Raw genomic sequence first — 24,518 nt, 5'->3', positions numbered from 1 at the left:
ACTACAAAATTCTTATATTTAAAATATTATACATTTTACAACCAATATTGAAAAAACATAAGGATCTAATTTATGGACTAGTATATATTAATAAAATATCTCTAATTAAAGATTTCAACATAAGTCCTGCATTATGTTAAAAGTAAGCGATCTACGTTACTTTAATCACAGTTCTTAACGTGTTCTGTTTATTGTGTGTAGGCTGAATGGCTGTCATCTGTCAGCGAGATGCTGTGCAGCTCTGGCCTCAGTTCTCAGCTCCAACTCCTCTAGTCTGAGAGAGCTTGACCTGAGTACCAATGATCTGCAGGATTCAGGAGTGATGCTGATCTCTGCTGGACTGGGGAGTCCACACTGTACACTGGAAACTCTCAGGTCAGTTTCACTCAATGGTCACAAGTAATACAAGTAACACCACAAGTAATACATCAGAGGACATTGAACAGATTTACTTCCAGAAGGATAACAGGTCTTAACAAATAAGTAGAATATGTCCTCTCAGGGCTCAAGACACATTTTCTACAGGTGCCAACAAATGTGGTCGCAGCCCTTTATTAGAAGTGAGAATGTCCTTGGTTATGTACCATCCATCTGTGTCCATTCATGTGAACAGATTCACTCACTCACGCCAGTGCCTCGACATCTTTCATCACCAACCAACTCTTCATCCTCCTCCTCCTCCTCAATTAAATACCTAGTAATAATAACCGGCTGCTGATTGGATATTATACTCCAATTAGGATTCATCTTCTTCTCTGGGTCATCCTGAATAGTGCATTTCTTCACATGCTCGTGAATAGCGCTAGTGCTGCGGTGACATTTCAATGAAACTTTGTACAAAGTACAAACCAGTGTTTTAGTTTTCTGCTCAAAGTAGAGTGTCTTTATGGGAACTCAAGTGGGTCGTGTTTCCCAATAGAGAGATCACACCGGTGCCACAATACAGCTGTGCTATAACTCAGCATTGAACTATACCTTGGCAGTCTGGTATAATAATACCTTTATTTTAAAACCTGTCCCGTTCATCGCATGTTCCCACAATTGTACAAACTGAAAGGAAAAGAATCAAATAAGAAGCAATTCTATCAAAGGAAAAATGACAAGATGCCTAATTTATTTTTTAACAAGAACTTAAACATGACGGAACAGTACATCTGCAGATGGATCTACGCCTGAACAAGACACATGAATAATAAACCTCCTCCTCAAAAAGAAAATCCAATTCAAGCCAAGAACATGCATCAAATTTAAATGAACTGAGAGTATATATATATTTTTTTACACTGATGTGAAGGATGGGCCTGCTTTTTTGAACTTAATAAGTTCATTCTTGGGCTGATGCCGCACACGGCGACATCAAGATTTTCCTCCACGCTGCTCAGCTGACATCTCCTACTTGTTTTTCAAGTAGGCCTATGCCAGGGACGAGAATTTCTTTTCACACATATATATCGACCCAAAGGGTGTAAGAATGTCCATAGCCGCCGCAGACAATGCGGGGTAGTCCTGCGCAATTGAAAGCCAAAATTCATCCCCCCTGAAATGTGGCTAATAGCCCAGTATTTTTGTTCCGTATTATTATCAGGCCCCCAGGAGCAGTGCAAACTTCCGTAATCCACCAGTGCTGCTCAGCAAGCCTGGTATTGCAGCTGTTTAAGCGGGATGTGGACGGGTCCCTCGATTCAAGAAGCCCAGATGTAGATATCTCCGTTCTTTCCAATACAAGTGGGGAACAGGAACGTGTGTCCGCAGAAAATGTCTGGATATCAATCAAAGGCTCATAATTATCTTTATACCATGTACTAATAAAATGTAAGTTTTCTCTTTTCAAAACGCCACCTCAAGCGTTTTATTAGTCGTTTTATTTTATTATTTTTTTTGCAGGAGAAGGAGGGGGTGGGCAGCTTAAAGGAGTCGTATTGAAACAAATGTTGTTTCGGCCCGGCATCCAAGAGGGCTCAGTGAACGGCGCCGTTAAGTTCTCGTGACCGAGGTTTTTCCTTTTACTTGACATAAACAGATTTTTTAATCCGCTGTCCTTTCTTTAATAGGTCAATGATTATTGTCAAGCGGGAATTGTTTTGAGTTTGCTTAGTGGGAGCGACGCGATACATTGTTTCTGTTGGTTTATTTATTTATTTTTTAAATCATCTCGCCCCCGGACATTTTTAACGACCCCCCGAAAACTTTGCGCAACCCCCACTTTGAGAACCACTGATCTAGTGTATGCCTATCTCTCCATATATCTATAACTCGTAGTTGCTTCATTTGTATGTTCATGTACTTGGAGATATGTGTCCTAGCTTTTCCCCCGAAAATCAAGATCCCATCCATTTCCGCAGCTGTGACATCAAATAGCTCCTCAAAGAATGTCTTTTCGTTGTCCGGTGGCGTGTACACATTAATCAATGGAACCATTTGTCCTTCCATTTTTCCCTTAACCACCACATACCTTCCTTCCCTGTCACATATTTCTTTGTTTGTTTCAAAGTTTTTAATTAGTGTGGCCACCCCTCTCCTATGAGACTGCTTAAATTAGCTGTAAGACGCATTGTTGTACCCATATCTTTCAAATTTTTCATGTTCTTGTAATGACAGGTGTTTTTGTAAAAAATAACCTGCACCTCCTCCTTTCCAAATTTTGTTAAGACTTTCTCCCTTTTTATCGGATTGTCCATACCATTAACATTTAATGAAACCATTCTAATACCCCTATGTTGCGTAATAATTTATCTTGAAACATTCTTCTGTTCTCCACATGTCACATAACCCAATATGTAAAATAACAACAACTGCTGAACTATTTTTTTTTTTAACAATCAGAACATGAACTTCCAAGCCATTCGGGGTTTAAAATATGTCCCCCTTTCCTCTGTTGGTAGGTGAGAGGTAGAGCCTTTCCAAGTGAGAGGGTTCCCCTTAGTGGCGGAGATCTACTCAGGCGTTGATCTCCCGAGCTCACTTTTAGAGTCCAACATCTAAATTCCAGTCATGTCAATACAGTAGATGATTTGTGTCACAAACGCCTTGGCTCGATGGCGTTGAACATAGGGAGACAGACACCGTCGGGTAACGTTAGTTACAATAATCTATATTTATTAACAGGTATTTCCATGAATCAATAGAAAAGGTAACGTAAAGAGTCATGCACATCGGCAAGACATGTGTAATGCATAATGCAAAAAGGCATTGCAATCCGCTGCCCTCAAACCGCGTCTAGCCAGAGCCGATCAGAGAGAGCCGGGCAATGAGGCCACAGGACACCGGCTATATCCCCGGCAGCCATAAACAAGGATGGCTCCAATTCCCTCATTAACACAGGTACACTCTAGCTCCCCCTGCAGGTCAAAGTGAACAGTACAAGACACAATCAAACAATATGCAACAATATCCCTAGTGCTCAAGAGCACCCTACAGGGAAAGGGAGGAGGAGGCCTGGCGCTCAAGGCACGGAAAAGCCAGGGTGTCACATGAAACTTGCAATTGTCACACAAAACGGGTTTTAAAGCTTACGATATCTAGTACTCATTATCTAAATTGCTAGAGAATTAGAATTCTTTATTCAAATATATGAAAAAGCATACAGAATAACATTGTTATATTGTGTACCCAATGAAGAAACAAACTCATTAAAGCTCTATTCATTATGAACTAATAAATAAGGAAAGCCAAGGATTAATACTTGTTAATTGATAGTTAAGTCCAGCTATATTGTAACAGCTGTAAGCAGTGGTGTAGTGGTGCTGGGAGAAGTGGGGCTACTCTAAATGTCTTAAAGCGCCCTGTGTTATAAACAGGGACATTAAGACTACTCTTGCATGTTTAGTGCACCCATAAATGGGCCAGTAATGTTGGCACATTGTCACTTAACTTCTGCTGCTTGGCCAGGATTGACTTTGCATCAGTCCTGGCCCACAGACTATAGGGGGAGACCACTACATTATTATGCATTCTGAGTGAACTATTCCTGATTCCTTAGTCCACCCACACATGAAAATTGGACAACTAGTCTCACCGTGTAGGTAGAAAAACACAGGATTTTACTTGTGTGTGTGTGTGTGTGTGTGTGTGTGTGTGTGTGTAGCTTGTCTGGCTGCCTGGTCACACAGGAAGGCTGTGCTTCTCTGGCCTCAGCTCTGAGCTCCAACCCCTCCCATCTGAGAGAGCTGGACCTGAGCTATAATCACCCAGGAGACTCTGGAGCTGCGCTGCTCTCTGCTGGACTGGAGGATCCACGCTGGAGACTGGACACTCTCAGGTATGGAGAGGACAGCTCACCACTCAGGGACAAAGTCTCCTACAAGGATTCATGCTGCTGCTAGATGAAGTGGTTTGAAGAGGCAGCTGTAACTCACGTTGTGTACGTTATGAGACGGCCGATGATGAAGGTGAATGTTTCAACATGCTGCTCTCACTTTGTTTCCCCCCCAGTGTGGAGCACGGTGGAGTGTGTAGGCTGAAACCAGCTCTAAAGAAGTGTAAGTGTCTGTTTGATTCATCACATCACACACTCACTACTGAGATGGAAAGTCCATCCACACAGCAGGAAGTGAGATCAGATCCTACTGGGAATGAGGATGATGGCTGACATCATGTATCTTCCATATATTAATACTGTCCAATCATCATGAAGATAACATCTGGGCTCGGGGGTGGGGGGGGGGGTGGTTGACGGGGCAATAGCAATAGCGTTACTATGACATCACATGACCCCCCCCCCCTCACATGTCATGTTCAGGAGAACAGTACCAGTGATGATGATGAGGATGAAGAAGGGTTCAGCAGCTCATCATGTCTGGTTCTCCCTCAGATGCCTGTGAACTCACCCTGGACCCCAACACGGCCCACAGAGACCTCTCTCTGTCTGAGGACAACAGGAAGGTGACGGGGGCCGGAGAGGACCAGTCGTATCCGGATCACCCAGAGAGATTTGACTCCCAGTCCCAGGTGTTGGGTAGAGAGGCTCTGACTGGCCGCTGTTACTGGGAGGTAGAGAGGGAAGGAGCTGTTGATATAGGAGTGACATACAGAGGAATCACAAGGAGAGGATGGGGTGGTGACAGCGGGCTTGGATGGAACAACAAGTCCTGGAGTCTTTATTGTTCTGATGGTCATTACTCTGCCCGGTACAACGGTAGAGGAACAGTCCTCCCTCCCCCCCCCGCTGGCTCCACCAGAGTAGCAGTGTATCTGGACCGGCCTGCTGGCTCTCTGTCCTTCTACAGAGTGTCCCCAGGTGGAGGAGGGTCCTCAGACACACTGACACACCTCCACACCTTCTGGTCCTCCTTCACCCAGGAGGACCTCCTCCCTGGGGTCGGGGTATGGGGGGGGGGTTCCTCAGTGTCTCTGTGTCGGTTGTAGACACACACACACACACACACACACACACACACGAAGGGTGCGTGTGTGTGTGTGTGTGTGTGTGTTTGCATGTGGGGGGGTCTTATTCTGATTGCTGAAGTACTTGCCAATGGGGGCTGCTACTTACTACAGGTAACACTTTGCTGATGTCACGCATTATAGTGAAACAGCATGCAATTAATAGTTTAACATATTCACCAAAAATCATAAAACATGTTTTCTCATTCTGATTGCTGTAGTAGTTAGCTCACATTTTTCTTTCAATCACATAGTATGATGTCAGATTGTTGCATTTTGGATGGATAATCTTTTTGTGAATGTAGTCTAATGCAAGGCTCCATGTTTCATTCACAGTTGTACAGTATTGTGGATTTAGTTTTATGTAAATATATTTGACATAGCCCTTTCTATAGTATTAATACTGTATGTAAAATAACATTTTGTTTGAATTACGGTTGTATTTTTTATTCATGTGAATGGAGTCTGATGTAAGGCCCCATGTTTAATTTTTAGTTGTAAATTTAGGTTAAATTGTGGATTTAATATAATTTCACATTGTCTGTAGGGATATAGTATGGATACTACTATGTAAGATCGTATGTAAGATTACACAATACAGTGTAGTTTGAACAAGGGTAATACATTATTTAAAATAAAGACGACATATAACACATCTTGTTCCATGTGCCCTTTTTTGAATCAGAGCCCCTGCCCCTCAAATGTTCTCTGCACAGCCCTGCCCCCCTTCATGGCGGTCAACAGGTGGCTTCCTTCCTCCTTCACAGGTCTTTCATGTTATCCCGCCTCCACCTCCATGACGTCATGGAGGACTCCGAGTCCATCTGCTCCCCCTGCTGGTCGATGGTCATACTGCAGCTCAATCAGGATCCCTGACAATATATTGCTTGAATTTTCCGATGGTAACCTTTCTTTCTGTTTTCTTTTTTAACAATCTGTCTGTCTGTTGTTTTATTGTGTTTGGAGGTTCGTCATCAAGGAATAATCTTTATTTTCGATTTTTACGAGCTGTATTGGACCACACGTGACCCTACGGGGCAGTAAGGAAGCACACAAGTTATTCTTCGAACTTTCATAATGGCGTCATTAAAATTACATTTAGATTAACATCAGACAAGCTCTTAGAAATCATACGTTTCATGATATGATTCAAAGGTATACAGATGCAGTATTGCAAGGTGGTTCAACGACTGTGAAACGAGCCAGTCAACTATTAAGATGCAACTTGGTTTACTGGGAAAAACTACAGAAATATAAATACACACCGTGCATTAGACCCCGTCCACATAGAAACGATTTCTTTGTGAAAACGCAGAATTCTTGTGCGTTTGGGCCGACCGTCCAGGCGGGACTACTAAGAAAACGTCTGTTTAGAGATGTTATAGTGCTAGGGAACCACTTTTGTAACTATTAACTCACTTTAGTTTACTAGTTATTTGTGCCCAACAGTTTACGTGTCTCCAAGATGAATCGAAAAATATCTCTCACACACACACACACACACACACACACACACACACACACACACACACACACACACAATCCTACATCTGTGTGAACTCCTGGGTGTCAGTTTGGTTTGAAATGTGCTGGGGACAGAGACGCATTCGGAAGGGCATTTTCATAAGTACTTTTTTCTCTCTTTAGTGCCGGTAATGAAAGGTTCTGAACGACGGCATACCCATGTAGCTAATTACTAAGGAATAAAATGTAGACAAAATCTGTCTGGCACGTTTTATGAAGAAAACGTTTCCAAAAAGCATCGGACATATGACCCACTATGTTCTGCTCCATGTATCCACTGGTGTCAACGTGACATGACATGGCTAAGCTACCAACTTAAACCAGAGGAGCTAGGAAAGGAAATCAACTGCGTGTTTAAGTTCAGAAGGGCCAAACGTGTGGCTACACACAGCACTACAAAAGTCAAGATTGAAAAAGAAAAAGATATTTGTTGCACAGCTGAAGGCTGTATCACATAATGAGCTGGCTGTTCTCAATTCACAACACGCATTCCATCAAAACTAGCCTACATCAGGCATTCTGACCAAAACTCATGCACTCCCCCCCACAATTATTCCAGAATTCAAGCAAAGCAAGAATGACCAAAAGTCACTTTGTGTCAACAAGAGACTGACTCCACCGAATATCAATTGCAGGTTAAAACAGCCGACCACTTGAGTGCAAAAACCACAAAAGACCTCGCCACAGCACCAGCAGGTCCTAAGCAATAAATATCGCGTCTTACCTTTATTTATGTGGCAGTGGTCTGCAGATGCATCCCGTGGTGTAGCCTACCACATCCATTTAGTTCAACAGGTTATCGTTCTGATACTGTCCATGAGGATAGCAACCTGCTCCGGTGCTTTTTAACTATGTATTCAGGCTAAAATGACTTGATTGTCTGATGCCTCATCAGCTCAGCCAAAGGGTATTTTTATTATTTGTAATGGCTACTTGCCAAAACGAAAAAATAACTTCACACAGTGTGTCTTTTTCCAATGTATTTGTCATCATTCATAGAGTTGATCAGCAGAGAAATAGTTCACCAAAGTCGTTGACGTCGCGTTGCTTAGCAACCGAATACGCTGGGGTTGCTAAGTTACCGGACTGCGGAGGGATACAGATGACGTCAATCAGAGGCAAGGAGCGGGGAGGGGGGTTGGGGGAGTTCAATCCAACTTTTCCAATTAAGCACAATGCACACACTCATTTGTACATACATTGAATTTGTACCACCGGCTGTGATGTTGATTGGCTTTAGCTAGCCCACTGGACCGTACCAACTGCTCGGCTGATCCATCCAGCACCAAACATCTGGAGGAGGAGGGGGGGGCACGTTTCGACGTGTGATGTCGCCAAAGGGTTGGAGATGAAATGGCTGAGCGGTTTATCACAGCCAGTGTTAAAAGAAGGGCCCCTCTTTTGATGAGACAGAGCTGAACATCGGCCCACAAGTGGATGAACTAACCTGGGCTCTGGGCTTGGTGTGATCTCAATGGTTTATAGGTTCAAGCACAACCACCAGATACGTGACGACAGACAGTACACTAATGTGTGTGTGTGTGTGCGTGTGTGTGTGTGTGTGTGTGTGTGAGCCACATTGCCTAGGCGCCTTTCGGAATACCTGTCTGTAAAAGGTGCAGCAAGTTGAGGAAGGAAAAAACACTGCTGGCGTTTATAACCTTTAATGCTATCAAACCATCAACAGCGGTCACGTAGAACATTTTACATTGTCGGATTCATCAGAACATATTAAACCACACTGAAAATCAGCAAACAACACAGAAAACAATAGTTAAAAATCTAAGTACCAAAAAAAACACTGATGTAGGCCTACATGCTTAGTATTCTCAAACGCCATCTCAGTCGTCCTGTTTACTACGACTGCTTGTTCATTTTCTGCACAAAATCCAACAAAGAGGTAAAAACAAAATGATTATTTTTAAACCCTATTACATGTGTCGTTGTACATTTGTAGGCTTTAAAATGAAAAACTGTCTCTGACATTGCTTATATATAATTTGTGTGTGTGTGTGTGTGTGTGCGCGTGCGTGTGCGTGTGCGTGTGTGTGCATGTCTGTTTGTGCCACCTTCCCTTGGCTCCTTTCCTAGTAGCTGCCTGTAAAGGGTTTAACAAGATAAGAAGGAAGAAACACGCGAAGAATCCAAGTCAACAACCCAACTCAATTACAACAACAGGAAAGAATTCAGTTTACCTTCACTATTGAAATTATGAAATTTTTACTGTAATGTATCATTGCAAGAGTCTATATTTACTGTTAAATTGCATCCTTTTGTGGGACTACTGCGTGGTTCTAAAAACCGCCCCTTATATCATTTTAATCAAAATACCTGCATGTAAAGGGTGTAACAAGATATCACTGAGTTTGTGTGTGTTTGTGTGTGTGTGTGTGTGTGTGTGTGTGTGTGTGTGTGTGTGTGTGTGTGTGTGTGTGTGTGTGTGTCTGTCTTGGCCCTCATCTGAATACGGGTGGGTGTAAAATGAGGGTGGAAAAAACACAAGAAGAATCCAACCCAACAATATTCTCTTGAAGACTCATTTAAGAGAAATGAATAAAGAAAATCCCCCTGCTATTATAGAATCACAAGCCAGTACAGCATGCTAACCCTTACTGAGTACTCTGAATACTCTGAGTACTCTGCACTCTGAGAACTCTGCACTCTGAGTATCTTGTACTCTGAGTATCTTGTACTCTGAGGAAACTACTCAGTACTCTGCTCTTCTGAAAAGAGAAATCATCCATCTATTGTATAGATTCTACTGATTCATAAATTGACACTGAGGAAAAACAATTTCAGTTAATCAAAGTGTCTTTAAAGGATGGAGGGGGATTGTACATGGAGGTGTTCAGCAGAAACAGGGCAGAGGAGGCCTTTTCTACTTGATGTGCTTCTATTCAAGACATTATTGGTCTCTTTATTGATAACATGGTATCTGTGTTCCTGTTGGTTCTGCTGTAGAGAAGCAGCTGACTCAGTGACTGAGTGTCTCTACAGGCTGGTTGAACCATCAAGTGTCTCTTGGTTTTTCTCTGAGCTTCTACGCATCACAGCTCCCTGTCCAAAGTTCATATTTGAATAAAGTTATTATTCTTGGATCAGCCGCCTTAGCATGTTAGTCTGGGAGGAGTATGAACTGGTCTAACTGGTTGGTTCATCATTTCCTTGTTATGAGTCGGACAGTTTGGTCTGGCTCACTTCATCACAGCAGGAAGACGACTAAGGTACTGTAGTCCCCTTTGATCGGTGATAGATGAAAAATATAAATAACTTTATATCTCATCAATAGGGTGATGGTTAGTTTCCTGTAAAACCACATGGTTAAAAACGTTACTCAATGTATTGATGCATTGCTATTTGTCAAAATTGCTATTGAATCATTTTGAAGATTCCTGCTGTGTAGAATGCTACCTGTTAGACTGTGGGCATTGGGGATCGAACCGTGAACCTTCCAGCCTGGAGTCAAGCGTCAGGTTGAGGTTATACTGACTGTTTCCTCTGATTTCGGATTTGTTCTTAATCACAAGTGTCTTGTGGTGACTTTAAAGGTAGTTAGGACAGAATGGACAGTTGTTATATTTGTAGTGCGGTATTATGATTACAATATTTAGACAGTAAGACGGCCATCTTGGTTAGTGAAGGTGTTTAGACGTCATCTTGTACTGGGTCTTGTTCTCTGTGGGCCTGCATCATTCGGCAGTAGTGTAGGCCTACTCTATATCTGAGAGCATCACTCGTGTGAGAGGGACATGACCTCGAGGGGAATTCACACTGCCGCCACCGCCTCAACACATAGGTCACTGGTGACTGGTTCGTGTTCTTCAGCTCAGCCAATCCCACTGACATCCTCTCACCAGCAGGTGGTGCTGTGGTGCACCGTTTCGAGCGTTTCAAAATGGAGCTTTTGTCAAATCATTTGGTTTACTACTACCAAGACGTTTAAATGGTTCACTTACACTTGAAGATAAACGTTCTACTTCACTACAGCTGGAGTTGATTGAATCACAGACTGCAGCAGAGTAGACCGTTTGTGATATTTTAAAGGGTAGGATGTTAAACTTGGCAAAGGCGAAGATTTGTGTGTGTGTGTGTGTGTGTGTGTGTGTGTGTGTGTGTGTGTGTGTGTGTGTGTGTGTGTGTCTTGGCCCTTATCTGAATACCTGCCAGCAAAGGGTGTAACATGAGGAAGTAAAAAAGACAAAAAGAATCCAACCCAACAAGATTCTCTTGAAGACTCAAGAGATAAAGACTAATTTAAGAGAAATGGATAAAGAAAACCCCCCTGCTATTATAGAACCAAACGCATGCAACATGCTAACCCTTACTGAGTACTCTGTACAGTGAGTACTCTGCACTCTGAGTACTCTGCACTCTAAGTACTCTCCACTCTGAGTATCTTGTACTCTAATTATTATGTACTCTGAGTATCTTATACTCTGAGTATCTAAGTATTATAGTTACGCCATTAAAAGTGTTTATGTTAACACTTTTAGAGAGAAATGTGAATTTTACTTTCATAATCTTCGCTCTGTGAATGTGAAGGAAGTTTGCGAAGAATATTTCAGTTCTCGACAGAAATATAATAACATGGTTGCTATGATGGTTGCTATGATAGTTGCTATGATGGTTGCTATGGTGGTTGCTATGGACGCTGAAACCAGCAGCTCGCATGCCGTTTAAATCATGGCTATAAAACCATTGTCTTTGCTGATTGCGTTATTTTATGTAACCGTGTAATGATTTTATTTTATTTAACAACTTAAATAAAAGAAAACTTTAAGCAGGTCATTATCGGGAAAGTAAACCCCGACGGGGCAAACGTGAGCTAGGAGGTGTCTTGCTTCGCCCTGAAGGAAAAAAATAAAATACTTTCACAGTCGGAAGTCGGGAAAGCCCATAAAGTGTTCGGAGCGTTCCACAGCATTGAGAAGAGTCGTGTAATAAATATATATATATATTTATTTATTATATACAGAGACCACCAGACTTCCTCGAAGCAACGAGAATGGTATATTAAATTGAAGATGGGTGTGCGAGAATAGGGATATAGTGCCATACCGTCAATATGAATTTCATTCATAGAATTTCCGAGAGGAAGGTCAATGGTCAGATACAGATCTTTTTATAACGATAATTGAATAAAGCTATGGTCTACTTATAATATAATTAAATAGTTATATATTTATATATATAATCTATATTGTAATATTTAATTAATTAAATACAAAAACGGCTTTAAGCATGTAACATGCATACGTTTTTTTGGGATTTTCTTTTCAATGGCCCTGCTTCAACGTCACGTGACTCTCATGGTTGCTATGGAGCGGCGAAGCCACACCCCTTTGGGTAGAGCCCATGGGACCTATGAGATCGTAAAATATGAATGGGTTTCAATGGAGAGAAATTAATTATTTTCTGGTCCCAGTCTTTATATGCCCCAGATTACACAATGACAAAGATTATACGTCTCGTATTTGACGTCACGCTCCCTGCGACTGACGTGGAAAAGACCGACAATCTCCCAATCGGCATAACTAAAACTCTCCACATGCCCCGACTTATAATGGTTTTCACCTCTTTCGATGCTTTTATCCTCCCCTTGGAAATAAGCGGTGAAGTGGAGCAGAGAGATCGCCATGTCTGTACCGGAGTTCCAAGTGCGGGTGGTGACTAGTGTTGGGAAGTTCGACTCTTTTTACTGAATCGGATCTTTAACTCTCGGTCAGTAAATTGAACGAATCTTTTTTTGAGTCATTTCGTTCATTTCGTTCATTTTTACAGCGGGTGGCGCTGTAGCCCCCTTGTGGGCGTTGTAAAAAAGGCTGCGGTTCTTAACGCTTAACACTGAAGGCAACATGGTTTGCTTCAGCTGAGCTGCTGAATACACACAATGTCACAAGCAATTCAAACCATGTGAAAACCTAGGAAAGCAAAAACACCACAATAAAGTGACTTGTGTCCTGTATCCTCATTTTGACAATTAGTAAGACAATTAAGTAAGACAAAAAGTATAAATAAATAAGTTCCTTAAAGTGTTACATGGTGCATTTATTGTGTCTTATTATTATTGTTATTACATTTGTTATTATTATTATATTTTATGGCAGAGTATAACACAAAATCAATATGTTGATATAATTTTCAAGAGTATTTATTTATAAACACACTTATAAACCCAATCCAAACCAACAACAATATTGCACAATTAAGTAAAAGTAACACAAGTATATTAAGCAGTTTAAGGCCTGCTCTAAGGCAAGTTGGCATTGAGAAACACAAGCTCGCGGACCTTGGAGGGGCTGAGCCTGTTCCGTCTGTCAGTGATGATCTGCCCAGTCTTTGAGAAAATTCTCTCAGAGGGCACAGATGTGGCCACAATGCACAGTCTTGTCTTCATCACTTCACACAGACTTTTAAATACTGGAGAGCACATCCTCCACCATGCCAGAGGGTCTGATGTGCGGGGTAGGAGTGGCTCTGCAAGGTAGGCCCGTATCTCCATCATGGCAGCAGTTGAGATGCTTGATGTGGCAGAATTGGATGAAGTGGAAGCGCTGGTGTTTGCTACCCTCTCATCGAAGTCTTCCCAAAACATGGCCCCTGCGCTGGCAGCCGCAGCAGGATCTTGACCCTCCTCCTCCTCCTCCTCACTGTGACCAGGGTGATGGTGTGCTGCAGTAGCTGTAATCCTCTTTACAGCATCATCTGCTGCCTTTTCGTTCACAAAGGCTTGCTTTTTGAACCTTGGGTCCAAACAAGTAGCATCAGCAAGCTTCTCAATTTGCTCCACCTTGCTGAACCTCTTCTGCATCTCTGCCATCAGACAGTCCACCAGTTTTTGAACTGGTTCATGGATGGATGGATTCCTTTGATGGCGGGCAACAATCCTCTGAAGACCCCTTGCCATCAGGATCACTTTGGAGGCAGTCACAAACCTACAGACAGTTGAATTATTCAAATGTTGTTCTTAAAAGCAGTTATAACAGTGTACTATTACAAAGTCAATGTCATGCTTCTTTGTAAACAGTAAGGATGCAGTTAAAAATCTATCACTAACTATAATTTTTGTTTAAAATATGAAGTTTGTGCTTATTATGTGCATGTACATTGAGAGCAAAGTTAGATAGGAGTCAAATTCATTTATGTGTACACTGATTCATCCAATAAAAGTGATTTTAATTTAATATAAACATTAATCACTTTATCTACATACCTCTCAGCGCTCACTTCAATGGTAACCTCCTCAAAAGGCTTGATAATGCCCACTGTTTCACGGGCAATTCCCCATTCCTCTGTGGACAGTGTGGATAGCGGTGCATTGATAAGTGCCAGGGTGGAGATGACTGGATCTTTCACTTCAATGAACCTTTGCAGCATGTAGAATGTTGAATTCCACCTTGTAGCTACATCCTGCTTCAAACGCAGTTGCTCCTGGCCCATCTGTTGCTGTGTGGCCTTCAGCTTGTCTGAAGCAACTGTGCTTCTGTGGAAATATTCAACCACAGCTTTTATTTTTTGAATTGTGCCCTGAACCTCCCTAAGTGCAGCTCTAAGAATGAGGTTCAACACATGTGCAAAGCATGGTATGTGGTCCCAGTGCAGGTGATCTCTCAGGGCTGCCACAATGTTGCTGGCATTGTCTGTGACACAAGCTACAACTTTGTCTATGACACCCCATTCGGTTGAAACTCTCTTCAGCTCACTTGCCAGGTGAGCTGAAGTGTGTCTGTCTGTCAAGGCAAAACAGTCCAGGAGATGGGAGGTCATAGCAAAATCCTGAACATAGTGGCAGGTCACAGACATGTAACTTGTGGTCGTCACAGATGTCCAGCAGTCTGTTGTGAGACATACAGCAGGAGCACTCTTGATTTTTTCAAATAACTCGGCTCTTAGTTTTCCATACATCTTAGGCAGTAGAGCTTGAGACAGTGTTTTCCTGCTAGGCAGAGTGTATGAAGGGTCCAGGGTCTTTGAAAAATCTTTGAAGCCTTTGTCCTCAACAATGGAGAATGGTTGATACTCACAAGCTATCATTTTTATCAGTGCTTCATCCAGTTTGATCTGCCTGAGCGGATCCATTGGCCTTGTTACATAAGTGCCCAACAGTGTTTGTTGAGGCCTCCGTGGCCTAACTGCTGCTTGGGTGGTGGTGGTGGTGGTGGTGGGTGCTGCTGGTGTACTGGATGTTGCAGAAGCTGTAGCCAGTGTTGCAGCAGCAGCGATTGGAGGTCCAGATGAAGTATTGCTGGTGGAGATATTTGAAGCTGCTGCAGTGGCTCCATCGTCACTCTCTACCCTCACTTGTGCTAACTGCACAGTTGGATGTGCTGCTTTCAGGTGCCTTCTCAAATTCGAAGTGCTTCCTCCTTGCACTGATAAAAGTCTTTTGCAAATATTGCACTTGGCTTTGGTGGCTGAAATTTCACCAAAGTGGTTCCAAATGTCACTTCTTTTCCTGCCACTCATTTTCCTGACCTGCTCAGACCTCTGTTGTTTGTGTTCTGATTAAACCTGACACCTAATGTAAATGTATGGGGATGAGTGAGGGATGGGTCACTGCCCCCGCATGGAGCCTTGGATGACGGGAGCACTCAATTTGTGGGACAGGATCTCATCACTCCTAATAGCCCAGTCTGTAAAACATTAAATTGTGACGAGGTGAAAAGCTGTCTCATGAGAGTCAAACAATTGACACTTTTCACACCCTTTCATGCCAAACATCAATTAGCTCAGGCAGTGGAAAAGAAATATATAAATAATAACGTCAACTTGCGACGTAAATCAGATTTTGCCTAGCCGATGCCGTGCGAACAGCGATACCGGCATATGCCGTGACTGTAACCAAGTGAACCCCGTCTTGCGCTGTTAAAGTGTGAACGCTGACAGTGTGTGACAGTGGTCTTTAAACCGAGATGCAAACCTGGTCTGTGTGAGCTGCACTTTATCAGAGGCTCTGAAGTTAACATTTATGGAGGATTTGTCGTGCTTTTTCACCTCCTTTCCTCATCCGATCCTAAATGGTTGTGTCTGTCACCGCAGCAGCAGAGCAGGGTAGGGGAGAGCTGGGTCGATTATTTGAAACACGGGACGATTGAAACACAGTTTTCCTCGAAAACCGCATGGCTTTTACGTCGTCACTACGTTCAGCACGCAAGACTGACCAACCCCGGGAAATTTACGTCCCACCGTTCAAATGTTATCCCCCGAACCTGTTTTCGAGAGCGCTAAGTAAAATCCTTCCTGCGGTAGTGTTTTTGTAATAGATAGTTGTGTTTTTTGTTTCATGCCATAATAATATGACTATACAACAGATGAAAAAGACGTTTAACTGAAAAGTGTTTCAATCGACCCGGCTCTATTAGTATAGCGCAGGTAGACTTAAAAAAAATAATTCTCATTATATTGTAGCGACCCTGGGACATTTAAATAGTTTGTGTGTTATGTGTTGCATTGTATTTCGTTGTCCGTTATGCAAGTTGTTCTATGCGCTTGTATTGCAATGTTGTTCTTGTCAATCAGTGTGGGGGCGAATCATTTGGTCAGCTGGGGGAGGGGCCTTGGAAGAACTGGAGGGTGGGGCCTGGCACGTGCGGCTGACCGTGCGGCGGGTTGGGGAGTATGGGTTTTTGCTTCGTGTGGGATTTTCGCCGTGGTTTACGTGTTTCAGTGACCTAGTTTGGTGCCATTAAAAAGTTCGTTCCAATACCGATGACTGGACATCGTTATGTCAGCGAGGTCATTACAATATGTTTACTTTTTCTCCCGACATGTCAGAGAACACAGATGTGCAGAAAGTAAAGAAAAATATGAGCAAAAACGCATTGTAGACGAAGTACATGAGCAATTAAAGTTCAGAAGTTTAACTATATATATAAAATAATTCAAATTAAAAAGATTACAAGAACTGAAGGCCACTGATTAATTATGATTTCATGAATGAATAATGTATTATGATATTTTATTATTCTATGGTAGAGTATAACACAAAATCAACACGTTGATATAATTTTCGAAAGTATTTATTTACAAACACACTTTACATTATATAATCTATAACACTATACACATCTACAAGAACCGAAGACCACTAATAATTATGATTTCATGAATAAATAATGTATGTCGGGTTTCACGTGACAAATGAATGAACGTCACAAATCAGATATCATTCATTTCCTTGTTCATAGCTGGCCTACAGCTGTCACGTGACAAATGAACGAGAGACCGATCCATATGAACGAATCGTATGAATGAACCGTATGAACGATCCGTATGAACGATCCGTATGAACGATCCGTATGAACGAACCGTATGAACGAACCGTATGAACGATCCGTATGAACGATCCGTATGGCTGTCACGTGACAAATGAACGAGGACCTGAGTGAGTCGTGAACGAATCATTTCTGCTTCCTCTCCTACTGACTGAGCTTATGCAGCTGCCTGCCATGTGGCGAGGTAAGGTACTGCATCAAAATGAACGAATCACTCACTGAGATGACTCATGACTCCCGAGTCATATGAAAGATTCGTTCATATTGAACGAATCGTTCACGAACGACACATCACTAGTGGTGACGTATATCATTCGCGTCGAGAGCAGCGAAGAGCTGTATTTCACAAAGCGGCCTCAAACAAAACCTAACATTATCAAACTTCTTCGCAAAAATGTTTAGTTTCCTTTGCATGAAAAATGATCATTTTACCAATTACCACTTGTTGTTGAGTGGCAATGGCGCTGCGATCCACGCAGACTGCCAAGGTTTAGTTCAGTGCTGAGTTAAAGCAAGGCTGTATTGCGGTGCCGGTGTGATCGCTCTATTAGGAAACACAACCCACTTGAGTTCCCATGAAGACACTTCACAGTGCTTTGATCAGACAAACTAAAACACTGGTTTGTACTTTTAAGTTTTAAGAGCATGTGAAAAAATGCACTATTCTGGATGACCCAGAGAAGAATATTGAAAGGTTGATTTGTAGTTGGGATGTGCATTTCTGGCAAAAATACTATTCAATATTCCTGAATAGACTGGTCCTGGTCCGGGTCCTGGTCCTGGACCTGGACCTGATCCTGATCCGGGTCCCGGATCACGGCCCAATCCCAGTCCAGGTCCCGGGATTGGTCCTGGTCCGGGTCCGGGTCCATGTCTTGGTCCGGGTCCGGGTCCTGGTCCTGGTCCTGGTCCGGGTCCGGGTCTGGACCAGAGGTTCTGCTGTAACCCAGTGGACTGGTGGATCAGAGGTTGTGCCATAAGTTGGCTCAGTGATCTGTGTGTGTGTGTGTGTGTGTGTGTGTGTGTGTGTGTGTGTGTGTGTGTGTGCTGCGAAACTGTTTTCCCTGGAAACACGTGACACGTGCTGAGGGGGGCGGCTCCTCTGGGGATGGTAAATGTGTCCGTGTATCGCTTATCAATTAAAGACAGACTTTACTGCAGAGAATACAAAGTTAGTTCATGTTTCACTGTTTACTACCTTTAATATTGTCTTTAGGTTACTGGTACATAGTATTGATCTCATCTTGGTAAATGTGTCCGTGTATCACTTATCAATTAAAGACAGTTTACTGTAGAGACCCGTGTGGTAAATTGAACACTGCGTTCAATATTCAAGTGATTCGTTTGTCTTGATGCTACTCCAAATTAAAAGAAGGACGAGACAGAAGTGCTTTCAATGTGCTGATATTTAAAAAAGTTAAATATTTGTGCGTTTTGACTGGTTATTTACAGTTTTATAGATCCACCTAGTAGCCTGTAGCTGGACTGTACCACTTTCACAGGGGGGTTCCTGTGGATCTAGACTTGATTCCTATGGCTTAAACCACCGCCATGGAGGGAGAGAAATAGACTTGTTGGTCATAAGATGTGTCGATGTGTTGAGCTTCACCAGTTGATTTATATGTAATCTATGGTTCAGTAAAGTGACAGAATTACAACTTTGTTCCATTTTAATTATACCTCAATGCATTTTTTGTCTATTGTATATCTTTTTTGTGTTGTAGTTTAAACACAGTTACAGTCTTCAAGGTGTTTAATTCTTCATCTCTGAGTTCTCATCTGCTGTACACATCTGTACTGTAGTGAGGGCAGTGTGGCTGTGGGGTAGTTAGGACAGAACTACCCCACAACACAGTCAGAGTGTTGTGGGGTTCATATTGATGGTCTATGATGTCCATAATGCTTTAGTGTGACACAGTCACAATGATCTTCTCTCTCAATAAACAGCTAAAGTTCAAAAGGCAAATGAAGTGATGGATGAGTTGTGTTTGTGTCCAGGTCTCCAGTCTACTATGGATGAGGAGAGAGAGGAGGGGGGTCCTACCTCTAAGACCGCTCTGTCTGGGGAACATGGCCGCCAGAGCAAAGCTAAGAGGTAAGAAGAGGATCTCTCTGTCTGTGACTGTTGTCCACCTCAGAGCTCAGCAATGATACATGATGACTTCATCATTAGTGTGAGTAAAAGATGTGTGTGTGTGTGTGTGTGTGCGTGTGTGTGTGTGTGTGTGTGTGTGGGTTGAAGCCCAGAGAAGCAGCAGAGAGAATACTCCCCTGGACCCAGCTGTGTCTCCATGAAGAGTGACCAGTCTATGGAAAAACCTGCTAGGTTTAACGATGGAAATCAGTCTATTGAGAAGATGTGAGGCTTAAAGAGTGAATGGTCAACATGGTGTGAATGAGAGGAGAGATAAGGCTGTTCTAGTGATGTGGTTGACATGGTGTGAATGAGAGTTAGGATAAGGCTGTTTTAGTGATGTGGTTGACATGGTGTGAATGAGAGGAGGGATAAGGCTGTTTTAGTGATGTGGTCGACATGGTGTGAATGAGAGTTAGGATAAGGCTGTTTTAGTGATGTGGTTGACATGGTGTGAATGAGAGGAGGGGTAAGGCTGTTTAAGTGATGTGGTGGACATGGTGCGAATGAGAGGAGGGATAAGGCTGTTTTAGTGATGTGGTTGACATGCTGTGAATAAGAGGAAAATCCTGGTTCTTGTTTTTCTAGAATAGTCCAGCAGCAGATAGCAGACACCCCTGGACCCAGCTGTGTCTCCATGAAGAGTGACCGGTCTATGGAAAAACCTGTTGGTTTTAATGATGGAAATCAGTCTATTGGTAAGAGGTGAGGACTTAAAGAGTGAATGGTCGACATGGAGTTAATGAGAGTTAGGATAAGGCTGTTTTAGTGATGTGGTGGACATGGTGTGAATTAGAGGAGGGATAAGGCTGTTTTAGTGATGTGGTTGACATGGTGCGAATGAGAGGAGGGGTAAGGCTGTTTTAGTGTCCAGCAGCAGAGAGCAGACTCCCCTGGACACAGCTGTGTCTCTTTGAAGATTGACCGCTCTATGAATCTCCCTGTCATGTTCAACTAACTCTACGACTAATCGATTTGTCGATGGTGAAAACATGATAATAAAACATTGTGCACGTTATCTCTAGATCAACAGAGTCTACCACAGTGTGTTCTACTTTACCTGCTAGCCTCAATATCACGTAAGGGCTGTTTGGTGAAGGTCAGTGGGTTTCAGACCCCCTCTCGGTCCGAGTCCACTCGGTTAGGGCTGAGCTTCAATATGAAGCAGACAGCGGACGAGCCGCGGAGCGCCGGGCAGCGTCGTTTATAGACGACACAACCCAAGAATTGATTTGGGCTTTTATCTGGGTGTATTATAATGGGGCCCACTGGATGCTGCTGCGATTCCTGCCAAGGTGACATTCTGATGTGTTCCCACTCAAAGCCTATCGAGGGTTAAACACAAAGGAAGACGGAGAATCACAGAAACGTGAAGAGAAAATAATAGTGTGTGTGTGTGTGTGTTCTCCACAGACAACACCAGGAGAGGTCAAAGGTCACCAGTGCTCAGTCTCTACAGCAGCATAAAACAGAGCTGATCAAGGTGTGTAAATGTCCACCAAGACGTTTCACTTCAGCTCTTCATGAACATTAGAAAGCATCTCTTGTCCAGCGGGACGTGAATCCAAGACAGATGCTTCTGATGTCCTCAGTTAGTTCAGAGTAAAGTTCTCCTTGATGTTTGTTCTGTTCCAGAGGGCTGAGGAGAACGCACACGCTTTTCTAGACAAGGAGCTGAAGAAGCTCTGGAGGGTTCTCTTACCAGATTACCCACAATGCTCAGAGAGTCAGAGGGAGGAGGAGGAGGTGGATGGTGAGAAGGAGGAGCAGAGGAGGCGCGCCATAGAGGGAGTGGTGGACATCACAAAGCTCTGCCTGATGGAGATGAACCAGGAGGAACTGGCCGACACACTGTGGGGCGGTAAGAGACTCTTAGTTTGAAGACAGAAAATACTCTTATTTTGAAAACAGAGCAGTAAAAAACTTTTATTTGAAACTGAATATGCTGTTATTTTTGAAAAAGAGGAGGCTCATGCGGAAAAAAGAGATAGAAAAAAGTAGAAATAGACTTTCAGGTTTAATGGTTTGATCCAGATATGTAGGGTTATTGTGGGGGCATCAGGTTAAATGGTTTGATCCAGACATGTAGGGTTATTATGGGGGTATCAGGTTAAATGGTTTGATCCAGACATGTAGGGTTATTGTGGGGGTATGAGGTTAAATGGTTTGATCCAGATATCTAGGGTTATTGTGGGGGTATCAGGTTAAAGAATGTGAAGCATTATACTCAATGTTTGTAATAACGCTGTTTAAAATAACTCTGTTAGGTAACGCTGTTATTTTTTCAGTAACGGGGTAATCTAACTAATTACTGTTTCCGTCGTTACAACGCCGTTACCGTTACTGTACGTTAAATGCGGTGCATTACTATGAATTGATTGAATAAACTGCTTAATCCGAACGCACCCCTGACACCAAACACAAACTTCTAGTGAGGTGGGTTAACAACGAGATAAGCGATTATGATTGGCTAAGGCAGAGTCATGTTTCATGGTAGCCAATCGGAGCCAGTGTTTTTACACACAAGCCAGGACACGCGCGCCACACACACACGCAAACGCACACACCAAACAGATTCGATGAAGCAGCAGAAATGGCGAGTCCGGAGCAATCCGGTGAAAAGTTGGCATTTTCTGTAGTATTCAGCAGATGTTCCACAGCCTTTGCAACCAAGCAAATTAAAATACAGTTGGAAGTATATCAGGGCCTTGAATGGGCAGTTCAACCATTTAACACATTAAGGCCAAGTGAAAACTGCTCAGAAAAATCCAAATTCTGACATACTTTCTTTTTTTACAGTAACGCAAATAGTTACTTTCCCTGGTAACTTGTTACTTTTATCATAGAGCAATTCAGTTACTAACTCAGTTACTTTTTGTAACTAGTAGTGAGTAACTATAACTAATTACTTTTTTAAAGTAACGTTCCCAACACTGATGATACTAGGAATGTGAATAACTCAAATTTTTCATGGTCGAATAATCGGTGGGTGGTATGAACGAATAATCGATTATTCGATTCGACATTCACAAAGGCAGCCATGGATCATCGGCAAGAAATCACTTAATATCTTAAACGCAAAGCAACAACTACCTGCTAAGTAGTTCCAGTCAAATTGTCTGTTCAGCCCTCAAAACGAGAGCTGGTAAATTGTGAAAAATGCATTAAACTGTAATCCGAAAACGCGGTTATATGCTATAGTCCCTACAGTATCTGTGGTATAAAGGCTGAATCGTGACGGTCTACTTTCAACATAAAGAGTATGTATTTATAATTTGAAATTCGTCCCAGCCTTTATACCACAGATACTATAGGGTCTATAGCATATAACCGCGTTGTCTGAATACAGTTTAATGTAACAGTAACTGTGCGTTCACACCAAACGCGACGGGGCAACAAGATCCCATACAAAGTGAACGTAGAGACGCGTATCGGGCGAATTATTCGCTAGATAAAACCGGCGACAAGTTTTGATTTGCACAGGCGAGCGCGTTCACGAGGATTTGTGGCGTGACAAATTCGCTCGAGTTGAAATATTTCAACTTTGTCGCGAAATTCGCGTCATGACAGCGTTAAACAGCGTGGCCACTGAGTGACATATGTAACCTAACAGCCAATCAGCGTTCAACCGGCCAACTCAGTGCAGTGCAGTCCGGGGTGAACCGCAGCATGGAGGAGAAAGTGATTGTTGCCGTTTGCGACTCCCGGAGCTCTATATATAATAGTATATAATATAAGATATAATTGTATATATGATATCACGGCCAAAAGCTCTGTGCGCCTCCGGATGGCCGTAGCGCGGGGAGCTCTCGTAGGGATTGGGCTTCTCGGGGTTTGTTTACCTGCGTTGCTATGGTTTCCGGTCTTGTGTGTTCCAACGGTTTATTAGGTAGGCCTATCTAATAAATCTGTGTCTAATCAATACTTCATTCACTGCCTCTTCCGTGGTCATTACAATATTATGAATAGACTGCCTCGGGTCCTCCGACGTCTCTCCCTCTTCCACAAAAGGTAAAGACATGCAATGGTGGTTATCTCGGCCGTGGTTGAGAATGAATTGGCATGAAGCACCGTTGGCGGCCAAAATTTGTGGCGTGACGAATTCGCTTGGCTTGCACAGCGACAGATTACGATTTGTGGCGCGGCAAAACTTCGGCGACAACGCGAACGGGCGACAAATGTCGCGTTTGGTGTGAACGCACAGTAAGCCGACAACATCGCTAGTTAACACCGCAACCGCAAATTAACCGCACGGAGATAACCATGGCAACCGGTCAAACACATTTTCTTATGGCGATAATTCTGCGCGCACATCCGCCGTGTTGATAAACAAATAATCCCCCTATAAATGAATGGTCTTCATTTATTTTCTATGGCAAGTGACCGTGGTATAAGCGGGATAATGCCCTTGGACCCCTGTCCAACATTAGTTCCGTCCGTTAATTCTTGTTTATTTGAATTGGGAAAAAATGTTAAGGGTCCAAATGTTGAAAATCGACTTTGACCCTCGGGAACGAATAATCGAATATTCTGACCCATCCCTACATTATACTGCAGATCAACAGCAGAATAACTCAGTTGAAGAGATGCAACACTATCTTGTTATATCAGCATAACAAGACACTTGACACTGATTCACTATCATTATTACTATCATTAGACCAATCATGCTGCTGTGAAAATATAGAAATAGTCCTGAACATTTTGAATCTGTAACATGCAGTCCTTGTCACTACCAGCTTCTCCGACCACAAGTAATGAAGCCACTAAATATCATAAAGTTGATAATTTAATAGGAAATATTGACCTGGTTCAACTGATGTCACCTTCCACTAACTGATGTCTTCTGTTGTTTTCTCTTTTAGGATCTGATGCTGTCAATTGCCAAAAAAAAATCAAGTCTCATTTAAGGCAGAAGTTCAGTTGTGTGTTTGAGGGAATCGCTAAAGCAGGACAGCGAACCGATCTGAATGACTTCTACACAGAGCTCTTCATCACAGAGAGAGGCAGTGGAGAGGTCAACAAGGACCATGAGGTCAGACTGATTGAAACATCTTCCAGGAAACCGGTCAAGGAGGAAACACCAATCAGATGTGAGGACATCTTTAAACCCTTACATGGAAAAGATGAACCAATCAGGACAATAATTACAACTGGAGTGGCCGGCATTGGTAAAACTGTCTTAACACACAAGTTCACTCTGG

At 42.7% G+C, this 24,518-nt stretch overlaps 3 protein-coding genes across 3 annotated transcripts in view; all 3 read left to right on the top strand.

Moving 5' to 3' along the window:
* The window catches only part of LOC307075424 (uncharacterized protein), a 218,095-nt gene that overhangs the window by 185,761 nt on the left and 7,816 nt on the right, over nucleotides 1-24,518 (top strand). Inside the window, exon 39 of the mRNA XM_079759124.1 lies at nucleotides 4,432-4,478. Coding sequence (XP_079615250.1) covers nucleotides 4,432-4,478 — 47 coding nt within the window. The remainder of the gene's footprint in view (nucleotides 1-4,431; nucleotides 4,479-24,518) is intronic.
* On the top strand, nucleotides 4,786-5,387 carry LOC307075428 (stonustoxin subunit beta-like). The gene has a single exon (XM_079759132.1). The coding sequence runs from the start codon at nucleotides 4,792-4,794 to the stop codon at nucleotides 5,362-5,364; it is 573 nt and encodes a 190-aa protein (XP_079615258.1). The 5' UTR covers nucleotides 4,786-4,791; the 3' UTR covers nucleotides 5,365-5,387.
* On the top strand, nucleotides 10,117-21,013 carry LOC307075430 (uncharacterized protein). Its single transcript, XM_079759133.1, has 6 exons — nucleotides 10,117-10,130; nucleotides 19,179-19,275; nucleotides 19,423-19,539; nucleotides 19,903-20,012; nucleotides 20,728-20,797; nucleotides 20,950-21,013. The coding sequence occupies exons 2-5, from the start codon at nucleotides 19,193-19,195 to the stop codon at nucleotides 20,790-20,792; spliced, it is 375 nt and encodes a 124-aa protein (XP_079615259.1). The 5' UTR covers nucleotides 10,117-10,130; nucleotides 19,179-19,192; the 3' UTR covers nucleotides 20,793-20,797; nucleotides 20,950-21,013.

The sequence above is a fragment of the Pollachius pollachius genome (assembly GCF_949987615.1).
Source record: "Pollachius pollachius genome assembly, contig: SUPER_4_unloc_1, whole genome shotgun sequence".
NCBI classification, from domain to species: Eukaryota; Metazoa; Chordata; class Actinopteri; order Gadiformes; family Gadidae; genus Pollachius; species Pollachius pollachius.
Note: the sequence above shows the minus strand (reverse complement) of the source record. Positions and strands in the feature narration are given on the sequence as shown.